The 21,044-nt window shown below is 37.6% G+C and overlaps 1 protein-coding gene across 9 annotated transcripts in view; it reads right to left on the bottom strand.

Annotated features, from left to right (window-relative positions):
- The window catches only part of TRIM37 (tripartite motif containing 37), a 116,171-nt gene that overhangs the window by 49,115 nt on the left and 46,012 nt on the right, over positions 1–21,044 (bottom strand). For 6 of the 9 annotated variants that reach the window (XM_060291098.1, XM_060291102.1, XM_060291099.1 and 3 more), the window contains exons 13-16: positions 6,167–6,361; positions 2,990–3,104; positions 1,887–2,105; positions 376–512 (exon numbers count right to left, since the gene is read on the bottom strand). In XM_060291098.1, the coding sequence (XP_060147081.1) occupies positions 376–512; positions 1,887–2,105; positions 2,990–3,104; positions 6,167–6,361 (666 nt within the window). The remainder of the gene's footprint in view (positions 1–375; positions 513–1,886; positions 2,106–2,989; positions 3,105–6,166; positions 6,362–21,044) is intronic. The other 3 variants (XM_060291100.1, XM_030881743.2, XM_030881749.2) reach the window with 1 other exon arrangement.

Here is a 21,044-nt window from a genome sequence, read left to right as displayed (position 1 = left end):
AATCTCAAATGTCTCACAAAAAAGTTATATAGAGAGAAAAGAAACATAACAAAGCAAAATATTAAATTTGGGGAATTAATCTGGGCAAAGGAAATACGGGAATTCCCTGTTACTATTTTTGCAACTTTTCTTAAATATGAAATAATTGCAAAATTAAAGCTAAAGCAAAAACTAAAACTCAGTTTGGAACCCAGAGATGACAGGGAGGAAATCAGTTCACTTTTCCCTTCAAGTTCCTTTATTTATTTATATAAGATACTGTAGATCAAGAAAAAAAAATCCTTAATATCCACATTTTTAGGCCTAACTTAATCAATATGCTTCTAATAATTACCACTTAGATGATTTATAGTGGTAGTTAATGTGAACACTCACATGGTTTCTTCATCAATGTCATTTTCTTCCGTGTTACTTGTTGCTGTGGAACTGGCAGAAGAACTGCTGCCATCGAGATGATTTACTTCATCTTCACCAACAAGATCCAGATCCAGATCTCCATCTGAAAGCTCATGCTAGATTAAGGCAAAGAAAGAAGACTTCTATCTCAAATGTTTTCACTCAGCCCATGGCCCAAGCACCAGCACCAAAGAATAAGGTAATCATCAGAATTCTCCGCTCCTGTGCCTAGACTGCTGTGCCTTGTAGAGATAACTCACATAACCACACTACCTGGTACCACTAATAAGTTATTTCTGCCAATGTCAGCTGGGCCTTCGATATGACTGGAAATGCTTCATACAGTCCACATCAGCTTCCTCACAAAGTAACATTTCAAACCATCACTCCTCAAGACCTATCTAACGTCTATTATCCTCAACGTGATTATAAAACCCTGTCACCTATCTACACAGAAAAACATATTGGCTATTAAGCATAAATGCCCACAACTTTCAGCTGCCCTACCTGCAAACTCCACCCTACCTTTAACTCATTCTATCAAAGGTTAACTGCTTCACCTGAGTGCTCCATTCCAACCTCTATTATCTCCTTAAATAAATGGTTTTGTTAATACCTGGACCTGATTTTCAATCTTTCTCCCCACTGGCTCCTTCATTATAACATATACCTGAAGCCTCAAAAAGAGCTTCTCTCTCCTTCTGTCTCTCATCTTAAACAATAACAACCACTTCTTGAAATCTCTTTCTAGTTGTAGTTTAGCTGGGACAAAACCTGGCTATCTCCCAAAACCTAAATCATCCTACATACATAGGCAATGATAAGGTACTTTAACTAGATTCAGTGAACGGAAAGCAGACACCTTTTTTTTTTAAGATTTTTTTTCTAAATTTATTTATTTTTGGCTGCGTTGGGTCTTCGCTGCTGGGCACAGGCTTTCCCTAGTTGTGGCGAGTGGGGTTTACTCTTCGTTGCGGCATGTGGGCTTCTCATTGCGATGGCTCCTCCTGTTGCGGAGCACGGACTCTAGGCATGTGGGCTTCAGTAGTTGTGGCTCATGGGCTCTAGAGCGCAGGCTCAGTAGTTGCAGCACACGGGCTTAGTTGCTCCGCGGCATGTGGGATCTTCCTGGACCACAGCTCGAACCCGTGTCCCCTGCATCGGCTGGTGGATTCTCAACCACTGCGCCACCAGGGAAGCCCCAGGACACATTTTAAAAATCCACAACTTACATAGCTTCTAAAATGTACATCACAGTTTGTTTTGTAGAATGTACAGTTTTCTACAATAAATTAATTTTTAGAACTTTGAAATAATTTTGAAGCAACAACTTCTGACTTATTAACAGTTATAAAAGGGCATACACTAATAATGAAAATATAAGTGGACAAGATTTTCAGCACGTTGATTCCCCCTATCATATGTTGGAAACCATGATATCATTTCTCTTTTCAAACACAAAATGAATCTAAAATAGGTCTAATTATTACATGATAATCTTCATTCTGAATCTTCTCCTCATCTTCTTCATCCTCCTTGGCCTCTCTTACAGAAGCTGTAGTAGGACCATCTTGGAGAAGCATGTCAGCACATGATCCAGACTTCTTAGCTCGTGTCTCAGGAGTGTCATCATTTTGGGGGCTAAGATGATTATCTGGTGGTGACAAATCTCTTGATTTCTGAGTTCGAGACAACTCAATAGTAAGTCTCTTTTAAAACAAAACAACACAAGCAGAGTCATAAGCAGTCCTCCACTCGTACAGTAAAATTATTTCAAGCAAAAAAAAAAACAAACCATATATCCAGATGTTCATAAAACCATTTCTTGCACCATCTATCTCATACCTTCCTGACTTTTGCTTATGGAAAAATCTATGACTAAGAAAAACTGCCCAATTTATTTTCATCTTTCTTCTCATTTCTAGCCCAAGCTACACAATCAGCAAACCGCATAGTAAATACAGGCAGTTTAACTTAACATAAAAATTTTTGAAAATATTCATCTTTTCCTCTCTCATATGTTAACCACTCTCAGCACTTCAAACTTCTCATCACATCCCCATATCCACTTGTAGAAAGAGACATTCCTTACATAATTTAGTTTACCATTGTAAAATAAAAATTCATTAACTGATCCTCCCCAGCGCTCAGTTCAACAATAGTGAGACTTCAAGATAGGGCAACATTCAATTGTTCCATAGTTTATAATCCTCTAAATTCAAACAGCATGGGAAAGAGAAATACCCAAGTCACTGAGAGAAACACAGAGTTTGCCTCAACTAGAGAAGTACTGTCCAATACAATTTTATGCAATGATGGAAATGTTCTACATCTGCAATTCCCAATACAAGCTAGCTACTGTAACTAAGGAACTGAATTTTTAATTTTAATTATGTCTACACAGCCACATGTGGCTAGTGGCTACTGAATTGGACAGTCCAGAATTAGAGGTTCAAAGGTAGTGAGAATAAAGAACAAGTGGATTTTTCTACAAAATTACAAACAGCAATAATATCCAAAATCTAATTACAAATGTAATACGCCGGTAAGACAATATGAAACACTAAAACCAAATATATGTTTTTTTGCTTACCTCTTTAAGGTTATTTATTTGTTGGATATAGCTAGTCTGTGCAGCTTCCAATTGAGTAATATACCAATGCTGGTCCCGGCATTTTTGAAAGAAAGTTGGTGAACGAACCTGAAACCTTAAAAGAATAACTGCACATGAAAAATAATCCAAACAGTAAAATATTATGAACCAAGCCTTAAGTCTATAACTATAAATTCTAGAATTTTAAGTTTACTTGATTACATTATAAGGCCAAAATTCAGAACTCAGAGCTCCTGATATCTGCCATTTATATATGTAGTTCACAAATTATAATGACATGGTTCTGAAAAGTCAGTTGTCTAAATTCAAACTGTATTTTTCTAAAGAAATAACATTACACATCACAGTTAAACTTCCAAACTCATCTACTAAAACATATTTACTATAATAATCTAGCTCAAATACAGTGTTGATCATAGGCTGGGAAGAAGAGGATCACACTATGCAGGAAGGAGACAGCTAATGCCTTCCTTCTCCTTTCTTGCCTGTGTCAGACCCTAGTAAAACAGGCGAAGTTTGTTTCAGGCACTGCTCTTTGTCATTCCTTTTCTATCTCCAGTTCCCATATTTCCTACTCCACAGCAAAAAAAAAAAAAAAAAAAATCACGTAAAGGGTCAACTACCCAGGACTGCTTTACTGTCCCTCAAAGAATTACATGCTCTGAATAACCTACATTCCCAACCCCATCCAGATAGCAGTTTAAAATCAAAACTCTCCATATATCACAATATGGCATATTTCAGCTGGGGTTAGGAAAAAAACAAGTATCTCTATATTAAAGCATATAAATGGATACACGATAGAATCTTGATCTCTTCAGAGTTATCGGTACTTTAAAAAAACTAATACTTATTAAAGCAAAAAAAACCCGTCCCTACCTTTGTTAGATAGCTGAACATGACTCCATTTACATTACTATGACTCCAATAAAGAGATGACTAAGGTCATAAAAAATGGCTGTTTTGGGCTTCCCTGGTGGTGCAGTGGTTGGCCGATGCAGGGGACGCAGGTTCGTGCCCCGGTCCAGGAGGATCCCACATGCCGCGGAGCGGCTGGGCCCGTGAGCCACGGCTGCTGGGCCTGCGCGTCCGGAGCCTGTGCTCCACAACGGGAGAGGCCACGGCAGTGAGAGGCCCGCGTACCGCAAAAAAAAAAAAAAAAAAAAAAAAAAAAAGGTTGTTTTGCAGGCTGGTAAAATTAGTATTTGAATAGTTTTACAATCCTCTCTGGTTAAAGTGTGAAACAGGAACAAATTATTCATATTTCTTTTAGTGAATAATTTAAGAAAACCTAAAAGGTTATAAAATGATACTAAAATAATCCCCCAAAAGAGATGACAAAAACATGAATTTTTTTCTACACTCAAAATGCAATAATCTCTTTTTATACATCCTTATTCTCCCAGAAAAGTTATGAAGAACACATAATAGTAAAGGGTGATATAACAGCAACTCATCCAGCATGCTCAAGGACAAAGAAATCAGAATAAGTGAAATTTAAAAGAGTATATTCAAATCTCTTTTAAGGAAAAGAGCTTTTAAAATTATTTGATGGAAACTTACTAAACTGTTAAACATTCTGAAACCACTCAGTTCAAAACATATTTGAATTTTTTTTTTAATTTTTAAATTTTTTAAATACATTTATTTTTGGCTCCATCTGCATTGGGTCTTTGTTGCTGCATGCGGGCTTTCTCTAGTTGTGGTGAGCGGGGGCTACACTTCATTGTGGTGCGTGGGCTTCTCATTGTGGTGGCTTCTCTTGTTACAGAGCACGGGCTCTAGGCACGCGGGTTTCAGTAGTGGCTCACAGGCTCTAGAGCGCAGGCTCAGTAGTTGTGGTGCATGGGCGTAGTTGCTCCACGGCATATGGGATCTTCCCAGACCAGGGATCAAACCCGTGTTCCCTGAATTAGCAGGCAGATTCTTAACCACTGTGCCACCAGGGAAGTCCCTGAATTTATTTATTTTTTTAAAACTCAAGCTTGCATTTTGATCATCAAATTAAACCATGGTGCAATGATGCCCCAAAACTGAATTACAAGGGTTACCCCAATATTAAATAGGGCTGTAGCTTTATAGTCACTGTTTATGTTCTGTCCTTTCTTGCAAATAACACAACAACTACCATCACTTAGTTTATTTTCATCAATTTTCATCTCTATTCCCTTACTTTTAATTTGCTGTTATCTAGAAGAAACTGAAAATCTTTTTGTTAAATTAAGCTTTCAAAACCAGTCATCCAAACATAATACACAATGCCAAGTAGAAAAAAATAAGCACTCGAGGGCTTCCCTGGTGGCGCAGTGGTTGAGAGTCCGCCTGCCGATGCAGGGGACGCGGGTTCGTGCCCCAGTCCGGGAAGATTCCACATGCCGCGAAGCGGCTAGGCCCGTGAGCCATGGCCGCTGAGCCTGCGCATCCGGAGCCTGTGCTCCACAACGAGAGAGGCCATAACAGTGAGAGGTCCGCGTACCACGAAAAAAAAAAAAAGCACTTGATCCCACACTATTCTTGGATTTCCAAATGGTGAGGTTGCTAGAAGTTCAATAGATAAATGGGACATTACCACATTTACTGGAAGTAGTAGTTTACTTTTTTGAAAAACTTTATTTTTGGCTGCATTGTGTCTTCGTTGGTGCACACGGGCTTTCTCTAGTTGCGGTGAGTGGGGGCTACTCTTCGTTGTGGTGCGTGGGCTTCTCATTGCGGTGGCTTGTTGCGGAGCATGGGCTTCTAGGCACTCGGGCTTCAGTAGTTGTGGTGCATGGGCTCAGTAGTTGTGGCTTGCAGGCTCTAGAGCACAGGCTTAGTAGTTGTGGCACATGGGCTTAGTTGCTCTGTGGCATGTGGGATCTTCCCAGTCCAGGGCTCGATCCCGAGTCCCCTGCACTGGCAGGCGGATTCTTAACCACTGAGCCATCAGGGAAGCCCCAGCAGTTTACTTTTTATGGAACTACTAACTAGATGTCAAACACATTTCTGACTAACTTATTCACTGACCACACAGGACTTCTGAAATTAAATGGTTAAGAACATGGTAAGGTGAGAGTTAGAATGAATTTCAATATTCATCTTTGTTAAGTGAAAAGACTTTAAAATTCTGATGACATTATTTCCTGTGATAAAAGCCATAATATAAATGTTTCCTATTACCTTAAAATCACTGTATCATTTTGTCGATTCAAGTATCCTTCATTTGCAAGTAAGTCCAAACGGAAAAATCGATTATAACCCCAACATTCTCCAACTTCAAAGTCAGATGCAAATTCTCGAATGATATTTTTGGTAGGATCATTGCAGGACTGATGAACCATCTCTACACGGTATTCGTATCTAAAATTGAAAAGACTATTAATATAGAGTTAGTAAAGCAAGAATAAATGACATTAAAACATTAAGGTGATTAAGTACCTAAGAAGAAACTTAATGATATACACAGCTACATGTCTTTCAGAAAGGACTGTCACAACAGTAATATAAATGGGCTACCACAATATGATTGGCACTAGGTCCTTCTTCCCCTTTAAAAATGTTTACCAATATAGCAGGTATAAAATACCACCTCAAATAATGAATAAATTTTGTATAAAATAGTATTTTCAAAGTTACACATTTTAGCAACACTATGTATTTTTCCATATATTCATTACCTATGTTTCCTCACAATGTTCTGCCATTTTCTTTGAGGTAAATAAATAATAAATTTTGAATACTCTACTATATTTTTCCAATTCAAGTTATCATAAATCAACTGTGTATTCAGCAATTCAAGCCTATAAAATTTTCTAATAGAAAATAAGTATAAATGGGAAAGCCAGTAAATTTAGATTTCCGTATCTTATATAGTATAAAACTCTCAAGTCTTCGAAGTCATTTTTACTGAGAAAGTACTGCTATCGCAAGAAAGAGAAGTGAAAAAATAAAGATCATCAGAAGGAACATCCAACAGTAGCCATAAAGCTTCTTTTTTAGCAGAGATAAACTTTTAAAAGAAAAACCCAATACCTCAGTCTGCTATTTCTACTTGCAAAGGCAAAAGAAAAAATTACAGCTCTTTATCTACAAATAAACGTGTACAGGCGACCCTTAAACAACCTAAGTTCGAATTGCAATGGTCCACTTAACTGTGAATTTTTTTTTATATAGTAAATATTACAGTACTACACAATCTGCAGTTGTTTGAATCCAAGGATGTAGAATCATGGATACAGAGGAACCCAGGATAGGGAGGGCCAATTGTAAGTGACATGCAGATTTTTGACTGTGTGGAGGGTTGGCGTCCCTAAGCCCTGCGTTGTTCAAAGGTCAACCGTATTTAAGTACTGTCAAATGATTTTTATATTAGTATCTCTCACAGTGCATTATACAGATTGATGGCACAAACTAATACAAAAGCTGTGATATTTTGTCTGCCTAATTATTATGGCAGTTGTAAGGCAAAGGGTGCCATTAAATGTCCAGAAATAAACCCCAATATCAGTGTGCAATTGGTTTTTGACAAGGGTTCTGACTCAACAGGGAAAAAAGTTTCTTCAACAAACAGTGCTGAGGGAATTCCCTGGTGTCCCAGTAGCTGGGACACTCTGCTTTCACTGCAGTGAAATGTTCAATCCCTAGTCAAGCAACTGGGATCCCACCAAAACAAAATAAATCAAAACAACAACAAAGGGCTTCCCTGGTGGCGCAGTGGTTGAGAGTCCGCCTGCCGATGCAGGGGATACGGGTTCGTGCCCCGGTCCAGTAAGATCCCACATGCCGCGGAGCAGCTGGGCCCGTGAGCCATGGCCGCTGAGCCTGTGCGTCCAGAGCCTGTGCTCCGCAACGCGAGAGGCCACAACAGTGAGAGGCCCGCGTACAAAAAAAAAAAAAAAAAACAACAAAAAACCCAAATGGTGCTGAGAAAATCTGATTGCTACGTGCAAATTTCACATACAAATTTCATATGTATATTTCATATACAACTTTCTAATTTCATATACAAAAATTAACTCAAAATGGATCAATGACCTAAATGTAAGGGCTAAAACTATAAAACTCTTAGAAGAAAACACAGGGGTAAATATTCATGAATTCGAATTTGGCAATGGATTCGTAGATTTGACTCCAATAGTATGAACAAGTAAAGAAAAAATAGGTAATTTGGACTTCGCAAAAATTTAAAATTTTTGTGTATCAGAGGACATTATCAAGAAAGCAAAAATACAACCCACAGAATGGGAGAAAGTTTTCAAATCATATGTCTGATAAGGGTTTAGTATACAAAATGCAGAGAGAATTCTCAGAACTCAACAATTAAAAGACAAGCAACCTAATTTAAAAATGGAAAATAGACTTGAATTTCAGACATTTCTCCAAAGAAGATATACAAATGGCCAGAAAAACAAATGAAAAGATGTTCAATTTCACTGGTCATTAAGGAAATGCAAGTCAAAACCACAATGAGATACCACTCCATATTCACTAGGATGGCTATAAAATGTAATCTTAAAATGGTAGGAACAGAGAATGGTGCAGCCACTGTGGAGAACAGTTTGGTAATTTCTCAAAACGTTAAAAACACAGAATTAACATATGCCCATATAGAAACTCATACATGAATATTTATAGCAAGATTATTCGTAATAGCCAAAAGATGGAAGCAACCCATATGTCAATCAATAGATGAACTGATAAACAAATTGAGGTCCATACATACAATGGAATATTGTTCAGCCATATAAAGGAATGAAGTTTTGATATATGCTTCAACATTTGGTGAACCCTGAAAACACTATGCTAGGTAAACAGAAGCCAAACATAAACGATCCCAAATTGTATGAACTTCTATGTGAAATATCCAGAATAGGCAAATACACAGAGAAGAATAGTTGTCTAGGATTGGGGGAAGGAAGGGATGGGTACGAGGTGTTCTAGGATGATGAAAACATTCTGAAACTAGAGAGAGGTGGTGACTGTACAACACTGGAAATGCACTAAGTCCCACTGAATTGTGTATTTTTTATTTATTTATTTTTGGCTGCGTTGGGTCTTCATTGCGCGCAGGCTTTTCTCTAGTTGAGGCGAGCGGGGGCTACTCTTCATTGCGGTGCGTGGGCTTCTCATTGTGGTGGCTTCTCTTGTTGCAGAGCAAAGGCTCCAGGCGCACGGGCTTTAGTAGTTGTGGCGCATGGGCTTAGTTGCTCCGTGGCATGTGGGATCTTCCCGGACCAGGGCTCAAACCCGTGTCCCCTGCGTTGGCAGGCGGATTGTTAACCACTGCGCCACCAGGAAGTTCTTAAATTGTGTATTTTTAAATGGTTAATTACATATTATATGAATCTCACCTCAAAAAAATTTTTATTTTAAAAATGAGTAGTAAAAAAATTCAAAATTCAGAGAAACAACCAAGAATATTGAAAATCTAAGGAGAAAGACATTAATGCAGATGGTTAAATACATCCAGGATCAAGACAGGTAAAAGTTTAAAATCAATATAGAACACTTTTTTAAAAATCAGTTTTTTATATGAAAAAGCATATAATGTTTGAAAAAAGATCATTGTTTCATCTGCATTAGTTCTTTAAAATCATGACAGAGATATACCTATGTTTCTATTAAATACAGCAATTAATCCAAGTTAAATTATTTATAGAGCATCTCAACCCTAATCTTAGATAAAACTAAAACCTCAAATTTGAATATTCCAACTTAAATTCCCTTCTTTTATCAAACTGAAAGTCTGAATGAATTTTAACAATTATTAACTTAAAATTTTAGTCTCATTAATATTACTCCCCAAGGGAAAGTTCTACTCTTTGCTTAAGCAACTCAAAGAAATTTCCTTCTCTAAAACAAAAGTCAGATTAGTAAATACTGTTAAGAGTCAATTCAAGGATGTCACTCATGCACAAATTTCCTCAGAAAGCCTACATAGGTGTATTATAACACACACAGTGAGAAAGATATTTAAGTATAATGAAATTATGAAAGTACTTGTGCAGGGTCCCAAGTGTTATTAAAATCTACTAGATAATACAATGATTTACATTTTTATTTCATACTTTGACAGTAAAACTACCTCACTGTTAAACTCTCAATTTCATAATTGAATGACATTTCAGTAATTAATAAGAAGGTATTCAAGACTCTTCTCTAGGCTTGCCGAAGTGTTAAGAGAATTAACAGGTAATAAGGGAATTCCCTGGCGGTCCAGTGGTTAGGACTCTGCGCTTTCACTGCCAAGGGTGCGGGTTCAATCCCTAGTCAGGGAACTAATATCCCACAAGCTGCATGGCATGGCCAGAAAAAAAAAAAAAAAGAGGATAAGATGTCTGTTTTTATCCAAATAGAACATTCTTATTAAGGTATTCAGATAATATCTAACAAATACACAAATTCTAATCTCTTTCAAGCTTAGTATCCTGAATGATAATATTTCATTACCACTGATAATGTTATTACTGCTTATAAGACAATGTAAACTAAGTTCCTGAAGTATATATGTCAACAATAAAAGTACCCAAGATGAAACCTGTACCAAAAACAATAGAAATGTCAAAAAATCTACATACCAGTAAGAGAAGGAGAATCTTCCCAAGGCAAGAAACAGGTACAGACACATCTTGTTTTATTGTGTTTTTGCTTTATTGTACTTCACAGATATTACATTTTTACACATTGAAGGTTTGTGGCAACCTTACATCAAACAAGTCTATTGGCTCCACTTTTCCAACAGCATTTGGTCACTTCATGTCTGTGTCATTTTGGTAATTCTCACAATATTTCAAACTTTTACATTATTACTGTTACATCTGTTGTCATGATCTCTGACCAGTGACCTTCGATGGAATTGTTTTGGAGCGCCACAAACCACATCCATATAAGACGACAAACTTAACTGATCAATGTTACGTGTGTTCTGATTGCTTCACCTATCAGCCATCTGTCCCTCCTCCCCGCCCATCTCTTTCCCTCTTCTTGGGCCTTCCTATTCCCTGAGACACAACAATATTGAAATTAGGCCAATTAATAACCCTACAATGGCCTCTAAGTGTTCAAGTGAAAGAAAAAGGTCACATGTCTTACTTTAAATTAAAAGCTAGAAATCATTAAGGCTAGTGAGGAAGACATGTTGAAAGCCAAGACAGGCCGAAAGCTAGGCCTCTTGTGCCAAACAATTAGCCAAGTTGTGAATGAAAAGGAAAAATTCTTAAAAGCAAATTAAAAAGTGCTACTCCAGTGAAAACATGATTAAGAAAGCTAAACAGTTATTGCTGACATGAAGAAAGTTTTAGTGGTCTAGATAGAAGACCAAACCAGCTACAACACTCCCTCAAGCCAAAAGCTTAGTCCACAGTAAGGCCCTAACTCTCAATTCTACGAAGGCTGGGAGAGGCAAGGAAGCAGTAGAAGAAACGTCTGAAGCTAGCAGAGGTGGTTCATAAGGTTGAAGGAAAGAAGCTGTCTCCATAACATAGAAGTGCTGATACAGAAGCTGCAGCAAGTTATCCAGGAGAAGTAAATGCCTGGATCTGAAGCGTCCAAGGGCAGGTTGACTCTCTTGTCAGGAGCTAATGTAAGCTGGTGACTTAAAAGTTGAAGCTAATGCTCATTTACCATTCTGAAAATCCTAAGGCCCTTAACAATTATGTTAAATTTACTCTGCCTGTGCTCTATAAAGAGAACAACAAAGCCTGATGACAGCCCATCTCTTTACATATGGTTAACTGAATATTTTAAACCCACTTGAGATTTACCGCTCTAGAAAGAAAGATTTTTTGCAAAATATTACTGCTCATTGACAATGCACCTAGTCACCCTAGCACTCTGATGGAGACGTACAAGGTTAACGCTGTTTTCATGCCTGCTAACACACATCCATTCTGCAGCCCACAGATCAAGGAGTAATTCTGACTTTCAAGTCTTAGTATTTAAGAAATATATTTCATAAGGCGATAGCTGCCGTAGACAGTGATTGCTCTGAGGGATCTGGGCAAAGTAAATTGAAAACCTTCTGGAAAGTATTCACCATTCTAGGTGCCATTAAGATCATTCATGATTTGTGGGAAGAGGTCAAAATATCAACATTAAGGAGACTTTGAAAGAACTTGATTCCAAACCTCACAGATGACTTTGAGTAGTTCAAGAATTCAGTGGAGGAAGTAACTGCAGATATCGTAAAAATAGCAAGAGAATAAGAATCAGAAGTAGAGCCTGAAGATGTGACTGAATTGCTACAATCTCATGATAAAACTTCAATGGATGAGGAGTTGCTTTTTATGGATAAGGAAAAAAAAAACAAAACAAAACAACAGGGTTTCTTGAGATGGAATCTACTTCCAGGTTAAGATGCTGTAAAGATTGTTGAAATGACAGCAAAGGATTTAGAATATTACATCAACTTAGTTGATAAAGCAGAGTCAGGGTTTGAGAGGATTGAATCCAAATCTGAAAGAAGTTCTACTGTGGCTAAAATACTATCAAACAGCATTGCATGCTACAGAGAAATCATTCATGAAAGGACGAGTCAATCAATGCAGCAAACTTTACTGTTGTCTTGTTTAAAGAAATTGCTACACCCACCCCAGACTTCAGCAACAACCACCCTGATCAGTCAGCAGCCATCAAACACTGAGGCAAGACCCTCCACCTGCAAAAAGATTATGACTCAGTGGTGGTTAGCATTTTAGAGCAATGAAGTATTTTTAAATTAAGGTATGTACATTTTTTTTCAGACATACAGCTAGTGCACACTTACTAGACTGTAGTATAGTTTAAACATAACTTTTATATGCACCAAAAAAGCAAAATATTCATGTAACTTGCTTTATTGTGGTGGTCTGGAACCAAACCTGCAATATCTTGAAGTATGCCTGTATATAGGAAATAAATTAATCAAGAGACAAGAAGAGAACCAAGATTAATGGTAGCAACAGGGTTATGAACAAAATCCTATAATCACTAAACTTTTTACAATTCTGCCTAAGATCAACCACCTTCCCAATCACAAAGGCTGATTTCACCTGTGAAATGGGAGTGATAAATAGCATTTAACAGCTCACGAGGTGGTAGTAAAGCAAAATGAGTTATACAAGGCACAGTGCATAGCACAAAGTATATATTCAGCAGACGTGAGCTGTTACAATAACAATACAGGTAAGTCCACTGTTTCAGATCACACAGGAGATTTGGAACAGAGCTATGACTAAAACACACTTTCAACTCAGAGGCCAGAATCCTTTCCATATTACTAGCATTATTCGTAGTTTGACTCACCAGTCATGGCAAGAATATTCTGCACTAAGGTTAGTCTATGTCAGAAGTTGTGTCACTGGGGGTCAGTTCCCACGATCCTTTCAGTGATCCAAAAAGTCAAAACTATCTTCATGATAACGCTAAGATGTTATTTGCCTTTTTCGCAGTGTTTGACGTTTGCACTAACGGTGCAAAAGCAACGGTAGTTAAAATGTACCAGTAATCATTATATTCACTGCTACACACTTTCAGATGGGAAAAAAAATTTTCAATGTCTCTCAAGAATGTCTTTGGGCTTCCCTGGTGGCGCAGTGGTTGAGAGTCCGCCTGCCGATGCAGGGGCCACGTGTTCGTGCCCCGGTCCGGGAGGATCCCACATGCCGCAGAGTGGCTGGGCCCGTGAGCCATGGCCGCTGAGCCTGCACTCCGCAACGGGAGAGGCCACAACAGTGAGAGGCCCGCATACCACAAAAAAAAAAAAAAAAAAAAGAATCCGCCTGCCAATGCAGGGGACACAGGTTCGAGCCCTGGTCCGGGAAGATCTCACATGACGTGGAGCAACTAAGCCCATGCCCCGCAACTACTGAGCCTGCGCTCTAGAGCCCGTGAGCCACAACTACTGAGCCCGTGTGCCACAACTACTGAAACTCGCACGCCTAGAGCCCGTGCTCCGCAACAAGAGAAGCCACCACAATGAGAAGCCCACGCACCTCAACAAAGAGCAGCCCTGCTCGCCTCAACTAGAGAAAGCCCATGCGCGGCAATGAAGACCCAACATAGCCAAAAATAAATAAATAAAATAAAGTTTTTTAGAAAAAGAATGTCTTTGAAGAAGTAGTAAAAATGATAAATGTTATTAAACCTTAATGCTTGGTGTCACAAATGGGAAATATACATAAAGTACTTATGCTGCATTGTGATATGCAATGGTTGCCTTGGAAAAATCACTTTGTTCAGCTGAGTTCCAATATCATCAGTCACTTTTTTTGTGAAACCTCAAATTCAGAGAACTGACAAACAATGGTTATTTGGTTGTGGATACCCAGCAGACATTTTCTGTGCCAAAACAACTAAGGAAAAGAACTGTCAGTGTTTGTTGCCAATGATAAAACACACTTTCAAGTGAAAAAACATAATCCTGGAAAATTTGTATGTACCACATGAGCTTAAAAGCTTTCCAATACTTCAAGACTTTCGTTGTGAAAACGGTGATATCCATGAATGTGACTGATACTGCATAATGAAATGTGTCAACACTACTTAGTAAGTTGTTATTTTCCAAATGATTATTCCATGTTGTTACAAAATCACGCATGAGTAAAAGATCCATGCAAAGTATAAGACAGACCAATGACATTTTACCAATGAGTAAAACAGCTTTAAAGAAGTGTAACTGAAATGTATAATTTGGTAAGTTTCACACATATTTATATATACCCATAAAACCAACCCCATTATGACAATCAAGATACTAAACATATCCATCATCCCCAAAGTTTCCTCTGCCTTTTGTAATTCTTCCCTCTTACCTTCTCCCTCCACCTTCCACACAACCTTAGCCCAGCCTGTCTGATCTCTAAGCAACCGCACACCTGCATTCTGTCACTATAGATTAGTTTGCATTTTTCTAGAGGTTTATATAAGTGGAATCATATATATCTCTTTTTTATCTGGCTGCTTTCACTAAGAATAATTAATTTAAAAGTCATTCCTAGGGACTTCCCTGGTGGTGGGTAAGACTGCATGCTTCCAACGCAGGGGGCCTGGGTTCGATCCCTGGTCGGGGAACTAGATCCCACAGGCATGCCGCAACTAAGAGTCTGCATGCTACGACTAAAAGATCCTATAACTAAGACCTGGCACAGCCAAAATAAATAAGTAAATATTAAAAGAAATAAAAAAATAAGTCATTCTCATTGTTGCACGTATCAACCGTTCATTACTTTTTATTGCTGAGTGTTATTCCACTGTATAGACATAAAAAAATTTGCTTATCTAGTCATCTGTTGGTGGCAGTTAGGGTTGATTTTATTTGGCTATTCCAAATAAAGTTACCATGAACATTTCTGGAAGTCTCTGAATGGACATCTAGTTCCTTTTCTCTGGGGTGAATATCTAGGAGTCGTTTAGCTGAGTCACACAGTAAGTGTATGTTTAACTTTTTTTTTTTTTTTTTTTTTGCGCGGTATGCGGGCCTCTCACTGTTGTGGCCTCTCCCGTTGCGGAGCACAGGCTCCGGACGCGCAGGCTCAGTGGCCATGGCTCACGGGCCCAGCCGCTCGGCAGCATGTGGGACCTTCCCGGACCGGGGCACGAACCCGTGTCCCCTGAATCGGCAGGTGGACTCTCAACCACTGCGCCACCAGGGAAGCCCATATGTCTAACTTTTTAACAAATCACCAAATGGTTTACAAAAGTGGTTGTATCATTTTACATTCCCACCAGAAACGTATAAGACTTCAAATTTCTCTATATTCTTGCCAACACGTGGTATGATCTCTGTAATTAGAGCCACTCTAATAGGACACAGTGGTATTGTAGATAAATTTCTCTTTTTTTTTAATTTACTATTTTTTAAAAAATTTCTTTATTTTATTTATTTGTTTTTGGCTGCGTTGGGTCTTCATTGCTGCGTGTAGGCCTTCTCTAGTTGTGGAGAGCGGGGGCTACTCTTCCTTGCGGTGCACGGGCTCTAGGAGCGTGGGCTTCAGTAGCTGTGGCTCGCGGGCTCTAGAGTGCAGGCTCAGTAGTTATGGTGCACGGGCTTGGATGCTCCGTGGCATGTGGGATCCTCCTGAACCAGGGATCGAACCCATGACCCGTGCATTGGCAGGCAGATTCTTAACTACTGCGCCACCAGGGAAGTTCTGTAGATAAATTTGTTTCCCTAATGACTTATACTATTAAACATCTTACACAGGATTATTTTGCCATCCATAAATCTTCTTTAGTGGGGTGTCTGACAAACTATTTGCCCTTACGGAAAAGAGACCTTGTTTATTTTTTTATTGTTGAATTTCAAATTCCTTATATATTCTTGATACAAATCCACATAATTTGAAGAAGAGAACTTTACAATTCTCAAGATGCCTAATTTACAAATGTGTTTCTTTATGGATTGTGTTTTTCCATTGTAACTGAACTATCATTGCCCAACCCAAAGGAAAATTTTCTCCTATGTTGTGTCCAGTAAGTTTTATTGTTTTAGGACTTAAATCTAGGTCTATGATCAATTTTCAGTAAGTTTAAGTATATAGTGTGAGGTATGGATCCAAGTTCAATTTTTTTGCATATGTATAGCCAAATGTTCAAGCACAACTTGTTGAAAAGACTACACTTTCCCCATAGCACTGTCTTTGCGTCTTTGTCAAAAAATAGTTTCCTAATGAAAGTGTGTTTATTTCTAGAATCATAGTACAGGTATCCCCCATTTTTGAACATTCTCTTTATGCCACTTAACTTTTACAAAAGAACCTACACTAGTACCTGTTTTTGCTAACCAAAAGAAATCTGAAGAGAAATTTTGTTTTTACAAAAAAAGCTGAAAAGTGAAAACAGCATTCAGTGCTTATTTTGTAGAAAGTCATTATAGAGGCATGCTCCAAGCAGCAAGAGCGGCACCGCCAAGCTCCTTCCCTGGGAATCATACCCAGCATCTCAGTATCAAGCCGCCATAGCTTTGAACTGTGTCTGTGAGTATCTATGCTTCGTCCTGATATATTCTGTGCATCCATTAGCAAGATATGTCCTAAGGTAATTGTTCCTTCACTTTATGCCATTTCAGCCTACAAAAGGTTTCATAGGACCGCTCTCCTTTTGGACAGTGGAAGAAATCTGTATATTCCATTCTTCATCTGTCTATTCTTATGCTAATACTATGTTGTATCATGCTGATGCTGTGGCCTTATTATAAATCTTAGTCATATAGTATTAGCCCTCAAATTTTGTTGTCCTTTTGATTTCAATGATTTTCTCTACAGCATTTGTTTATTTCACTGCACTCTTTGATCTTTGTTATGTCCTTTCTTCTGTTTACTTTCCATTTAACTTCTTCTTTCTAGTTTATTAAAGTAGACATTGACATCACTGATTTAAGGCCTTTCTGCTTTTCACTTACGTAGGCATTTAGTGCTATAAATTTCCCCCTACCTACTGCTTTAGCAGCATTCTACAAATTCTGGTATGTTGTGTTTTCATTTTAATTCAGTTTAAAACACTTAAAAAGAAACTCTTATAATCTCCTCTTTGATCCAGGGGTTATTTAGAAGTGTGTTATTTAACTTTAAAATACGTCAGATTTTCAAAATATCTGTTACTAACATCTAAATTAATTCCATTATGGTAAAAAAACAATCTGAATGATTTGAATACTTATGAATTTATTGAGACATGTTCTATGTTCCAGAATATGGTCTTTCTTGGTAAATATTCTGTGCACACGTAAGAATAATTCGTATTCTGCTACTGTTGGATCACATGGTCTATAAATGTCAATCAGGTCAGGTTGGTTGACAGTGCTATTCAAATGTACTATAACCTTGATGATTTCTGCCTACCTGTTATATCAACTGAGAGATTAGTTTTTGTCTATTTCTCCTTATACTTCTATTAGTTTTTGTTTCATGTATTTTGAAGATCTGTTATCAGGGTATAAACAGAAATGTTTATAGTCGTTATATGTCCTCTTCATTAACTGATCCTTTTATCACTATGAAATAAAGTTCTTTATCTCTGGTAATATGCTTTCCTTTGAAATCTACTTTGATATTAAAACAACAGTTTCAACTTGGTTTTGATTAGTACTAGTATGGTATATCTTTACATTTAAAGTATGTTTCTTGGGGTTAGCATACACTTGAGTTTTGCTTTTTTAGGCAATCTGACAATCTCTGCCTTTTAACTGGGGTGTGTAGACCATTTATAGTACCACGTCTTGGTATCTGTCCCATCTGTTTTTGTTACCTGTTATCTTTTCCTGCCTTCCTTAAGATTAGGATTTGTTTCAATTTTATCCCCTTTGTTGCTTTATAAACTAAATGTCTTTGTCATTTTAGCAGTGGCTTTATAGTTTATAGTTGTGGGAGGCTGAACAGTGTCCCCAAGATATCAATATCCTAATCTCTGGAACGTGTGAATGGGAATATACAGTTGTGATTAAGCCAAGGATCCTGAGATGAGGGGACTATCCTGGAACATCCATGTGGACCCAGAATGTAACCATGAGTGTCACTGTAAGAGAAAAGAAGACGAAGATTTGACAGACAGAAAAAAAGATAAGGCCATGTGACCAAAGGCAGAGACAGGAGTGACATGGTCACAAGCCCAGAAATGCTGGCAGCGAGCAGAAGCTGAAGGAGGCAAGAAATGGATCTCCCTTAGTGTCTCTGGAGCTAGTACAACCCTGCTGAAACCTCGATTTTGCCCTAGCAATAGTTTTTGGATTTCTGGCCTCCAAAACTGTGAGGGAAATTTTTCCTATTGTTTTAAGCTGCCAAACTTGTGGTAATTTGTTATAGCAGGCAACAGAAATAGGATAGTACATATCTTTAACTTATCACAGTCTAGCTTTAATTGTTATTATAACACTTCACATATACTGTCAGAATCTTACATTATACTTCCATGCTCTACTCTTTTGGCCTTTATACAGCTGTTGTTATCATGTATTTTGCTTCTACATAGGTTAAAAATCCCAAAATACAATGTTATCATTTTTTATTAAACAATTATCATTTAAAATTACTTTGGTAACAGAAAAAAAATTTTATTTAACCAGGCAATTTCCATTTCTGATGCTCTTCATTTCTTTGTTTAGATTCAGAGGTCCAACTGGTATTATTTCCTTTCTATCTGTAGCATGCACTTTAACATTTCTTATAGTCCAGGCCTGAAAATGTCTTAGTTTCTCTATATTTTTTAAGATATATTTTTGCTGATTATAGAATTCTAGGTTAATATTTCTTTCTTTCAATCCTTTAAAAGTGTTGCTGTATTATCATTTCACTTGTATTGTTTCCAGTGAGAAACCTGATTTCACCCTTATCTTTGTGCCTCTAAATATAACATCTTTTTTTTCACTGCCAGTTTAAGATTTTTTTATCACTGGCTTTGAGCAATTTGATTATTATGTGCTTTGGTGTTTTCTTCATGTTTCATGTGCTTGTAGTTCACTGAACTTCCTCAATCCGTGGATTTAATGCTTTCATCAAGTTCAGAAAGTATTTACATTTTTCTTCCCATCCCCTCCTTTGAGGACTCCAGATATCTGTACATTAAGCTACTTCAAGCTGTTTTTCAGTTTAGGAATTCATTTTTCTATGTTCATATTTTGAATAGTTTCTACTGCTAATGCCTTCAAGTTCATTAATCTTTTCTTCTGCAATGTTTAATCTGTTGTTCATGCCATCCAGTGTATTTTTCATTTCAAATATAGTTCATTCTCAAGAAGTTCAATTTGGGTCTTTTATATCTTCCATATCTCTATTTAACTTCTGAACAAATGGAGTGGTTATAAAAACTGTCTTAAATATTCTCTCGTAATTCTCACATGAGAATCCAGTTGTCTTATTTTAAGCCATACAAAGATTTCCAAAAACACAAACAGTACAAGTTTTCTCATCAAATATTATTTTGCTTTAGAGAAAGTTACTATTCATTGAAATGTTATTTATGTTAATATACAATAGGTTATTATAAGTGAATTAATTTTTAAAATTTGTTTCAATTTCTAATTCAGAAAATACCAATAGATATAACCCACATTAAAAAAAAACAAACAAAAAAACAGTTCTTTATCAATTTAAATTAACTGATTACTCTCCTCAGTATTGGTTATATCTTCCTGCCCCTTTGCGCGCCAATTAATCTTTGACTGAACAACAGACATTGTAAACTTAACTTTGTTGGGTGCTGGATATTTTTGTAATCTTATAAATTTTCTTGCGCTCTGCTCTGGGATGCAGTTAGGTTACTTGGAAACAATTTGATCCTTTCAGGTCTTGCCTTTGTTAGATGGGTCTGGAGCAGTGTCCAGTCTAGGACTAACTGTTCCCCACTAGTGAGGCAAAAATTTCCTGAGTACTTCACCCAGTGTCCCATGGATTACAAGTTTCTCCACTATAGCGGTAGGAACTGACACAGTTACTAGCACCAGGCACCACTCCCTCTAATCCTTTCAAATGGTTATTCTGCCAACCTCAGGTAGGTTTCTTCACGTGCATGCCCTACTCTGTACTCTGCTGATATTTGAAGAGAACTCTCTGCAAGTCTCTGGAGTTCTTTGTGCAGCTCTCTCCTCTGGTGTTCTGTCCACTGCACTCTAGGTGCGCTGGTCTTCCTAGACACTCAGCACTGTTTCCTCAACTCAAGGAGTCAGCCAGACTCTTGCAGTGTGCCTCCACGTGTTACAGCCTGAAAACTTTCTCAAGGTTAAGCGAGGCAATCATAGATCTGATTTATTTATTTATTGTCTCTAGGGATTGTTTTCATTTGTTGTCTCATGTCCAGTGTCTAGGAAATGTTATTTTACTTTTCAGTTGTTGCAGAAGAAATGGTTACTTCCATTACTCCATCATAACTGGAAGCAGACATCTCATACCAAACCAACAGATTTTAATGTAACAGAGTGAAATAAATTCACTGATGTGGTTCCAGATTTCATATTGCAAATTACATTTAAGAAACAACCACTTGTTCAATTTGGGGGTAAAATCAAAGATAATTCACAGTTATCTAAAACTGCTTTTTAAAGTGTTCCTCCCTAACAAAAAGATTAATGGTTGTCAGGGACTGTGTGGGG

The sequence above is a fragment of the Globicephala melas genome, chromosome 20 (assembly GCF_963455315.2).
Source record: "Globicephala melas chromosome 20, mGloMel1.2, whole genome shotgun sequence".
Lineage (NCBI taxonomy): Eukaryota > Metazoa > Chordata > Mammalia > Artiodactyla > Delphinidae > Globicephala > Globicephala melas.
The sequence above is the reverse complement of the archived record's forward strand: the minus strand, read 5'-3'. Positions and strand labels throughout refer to the sequence as shown.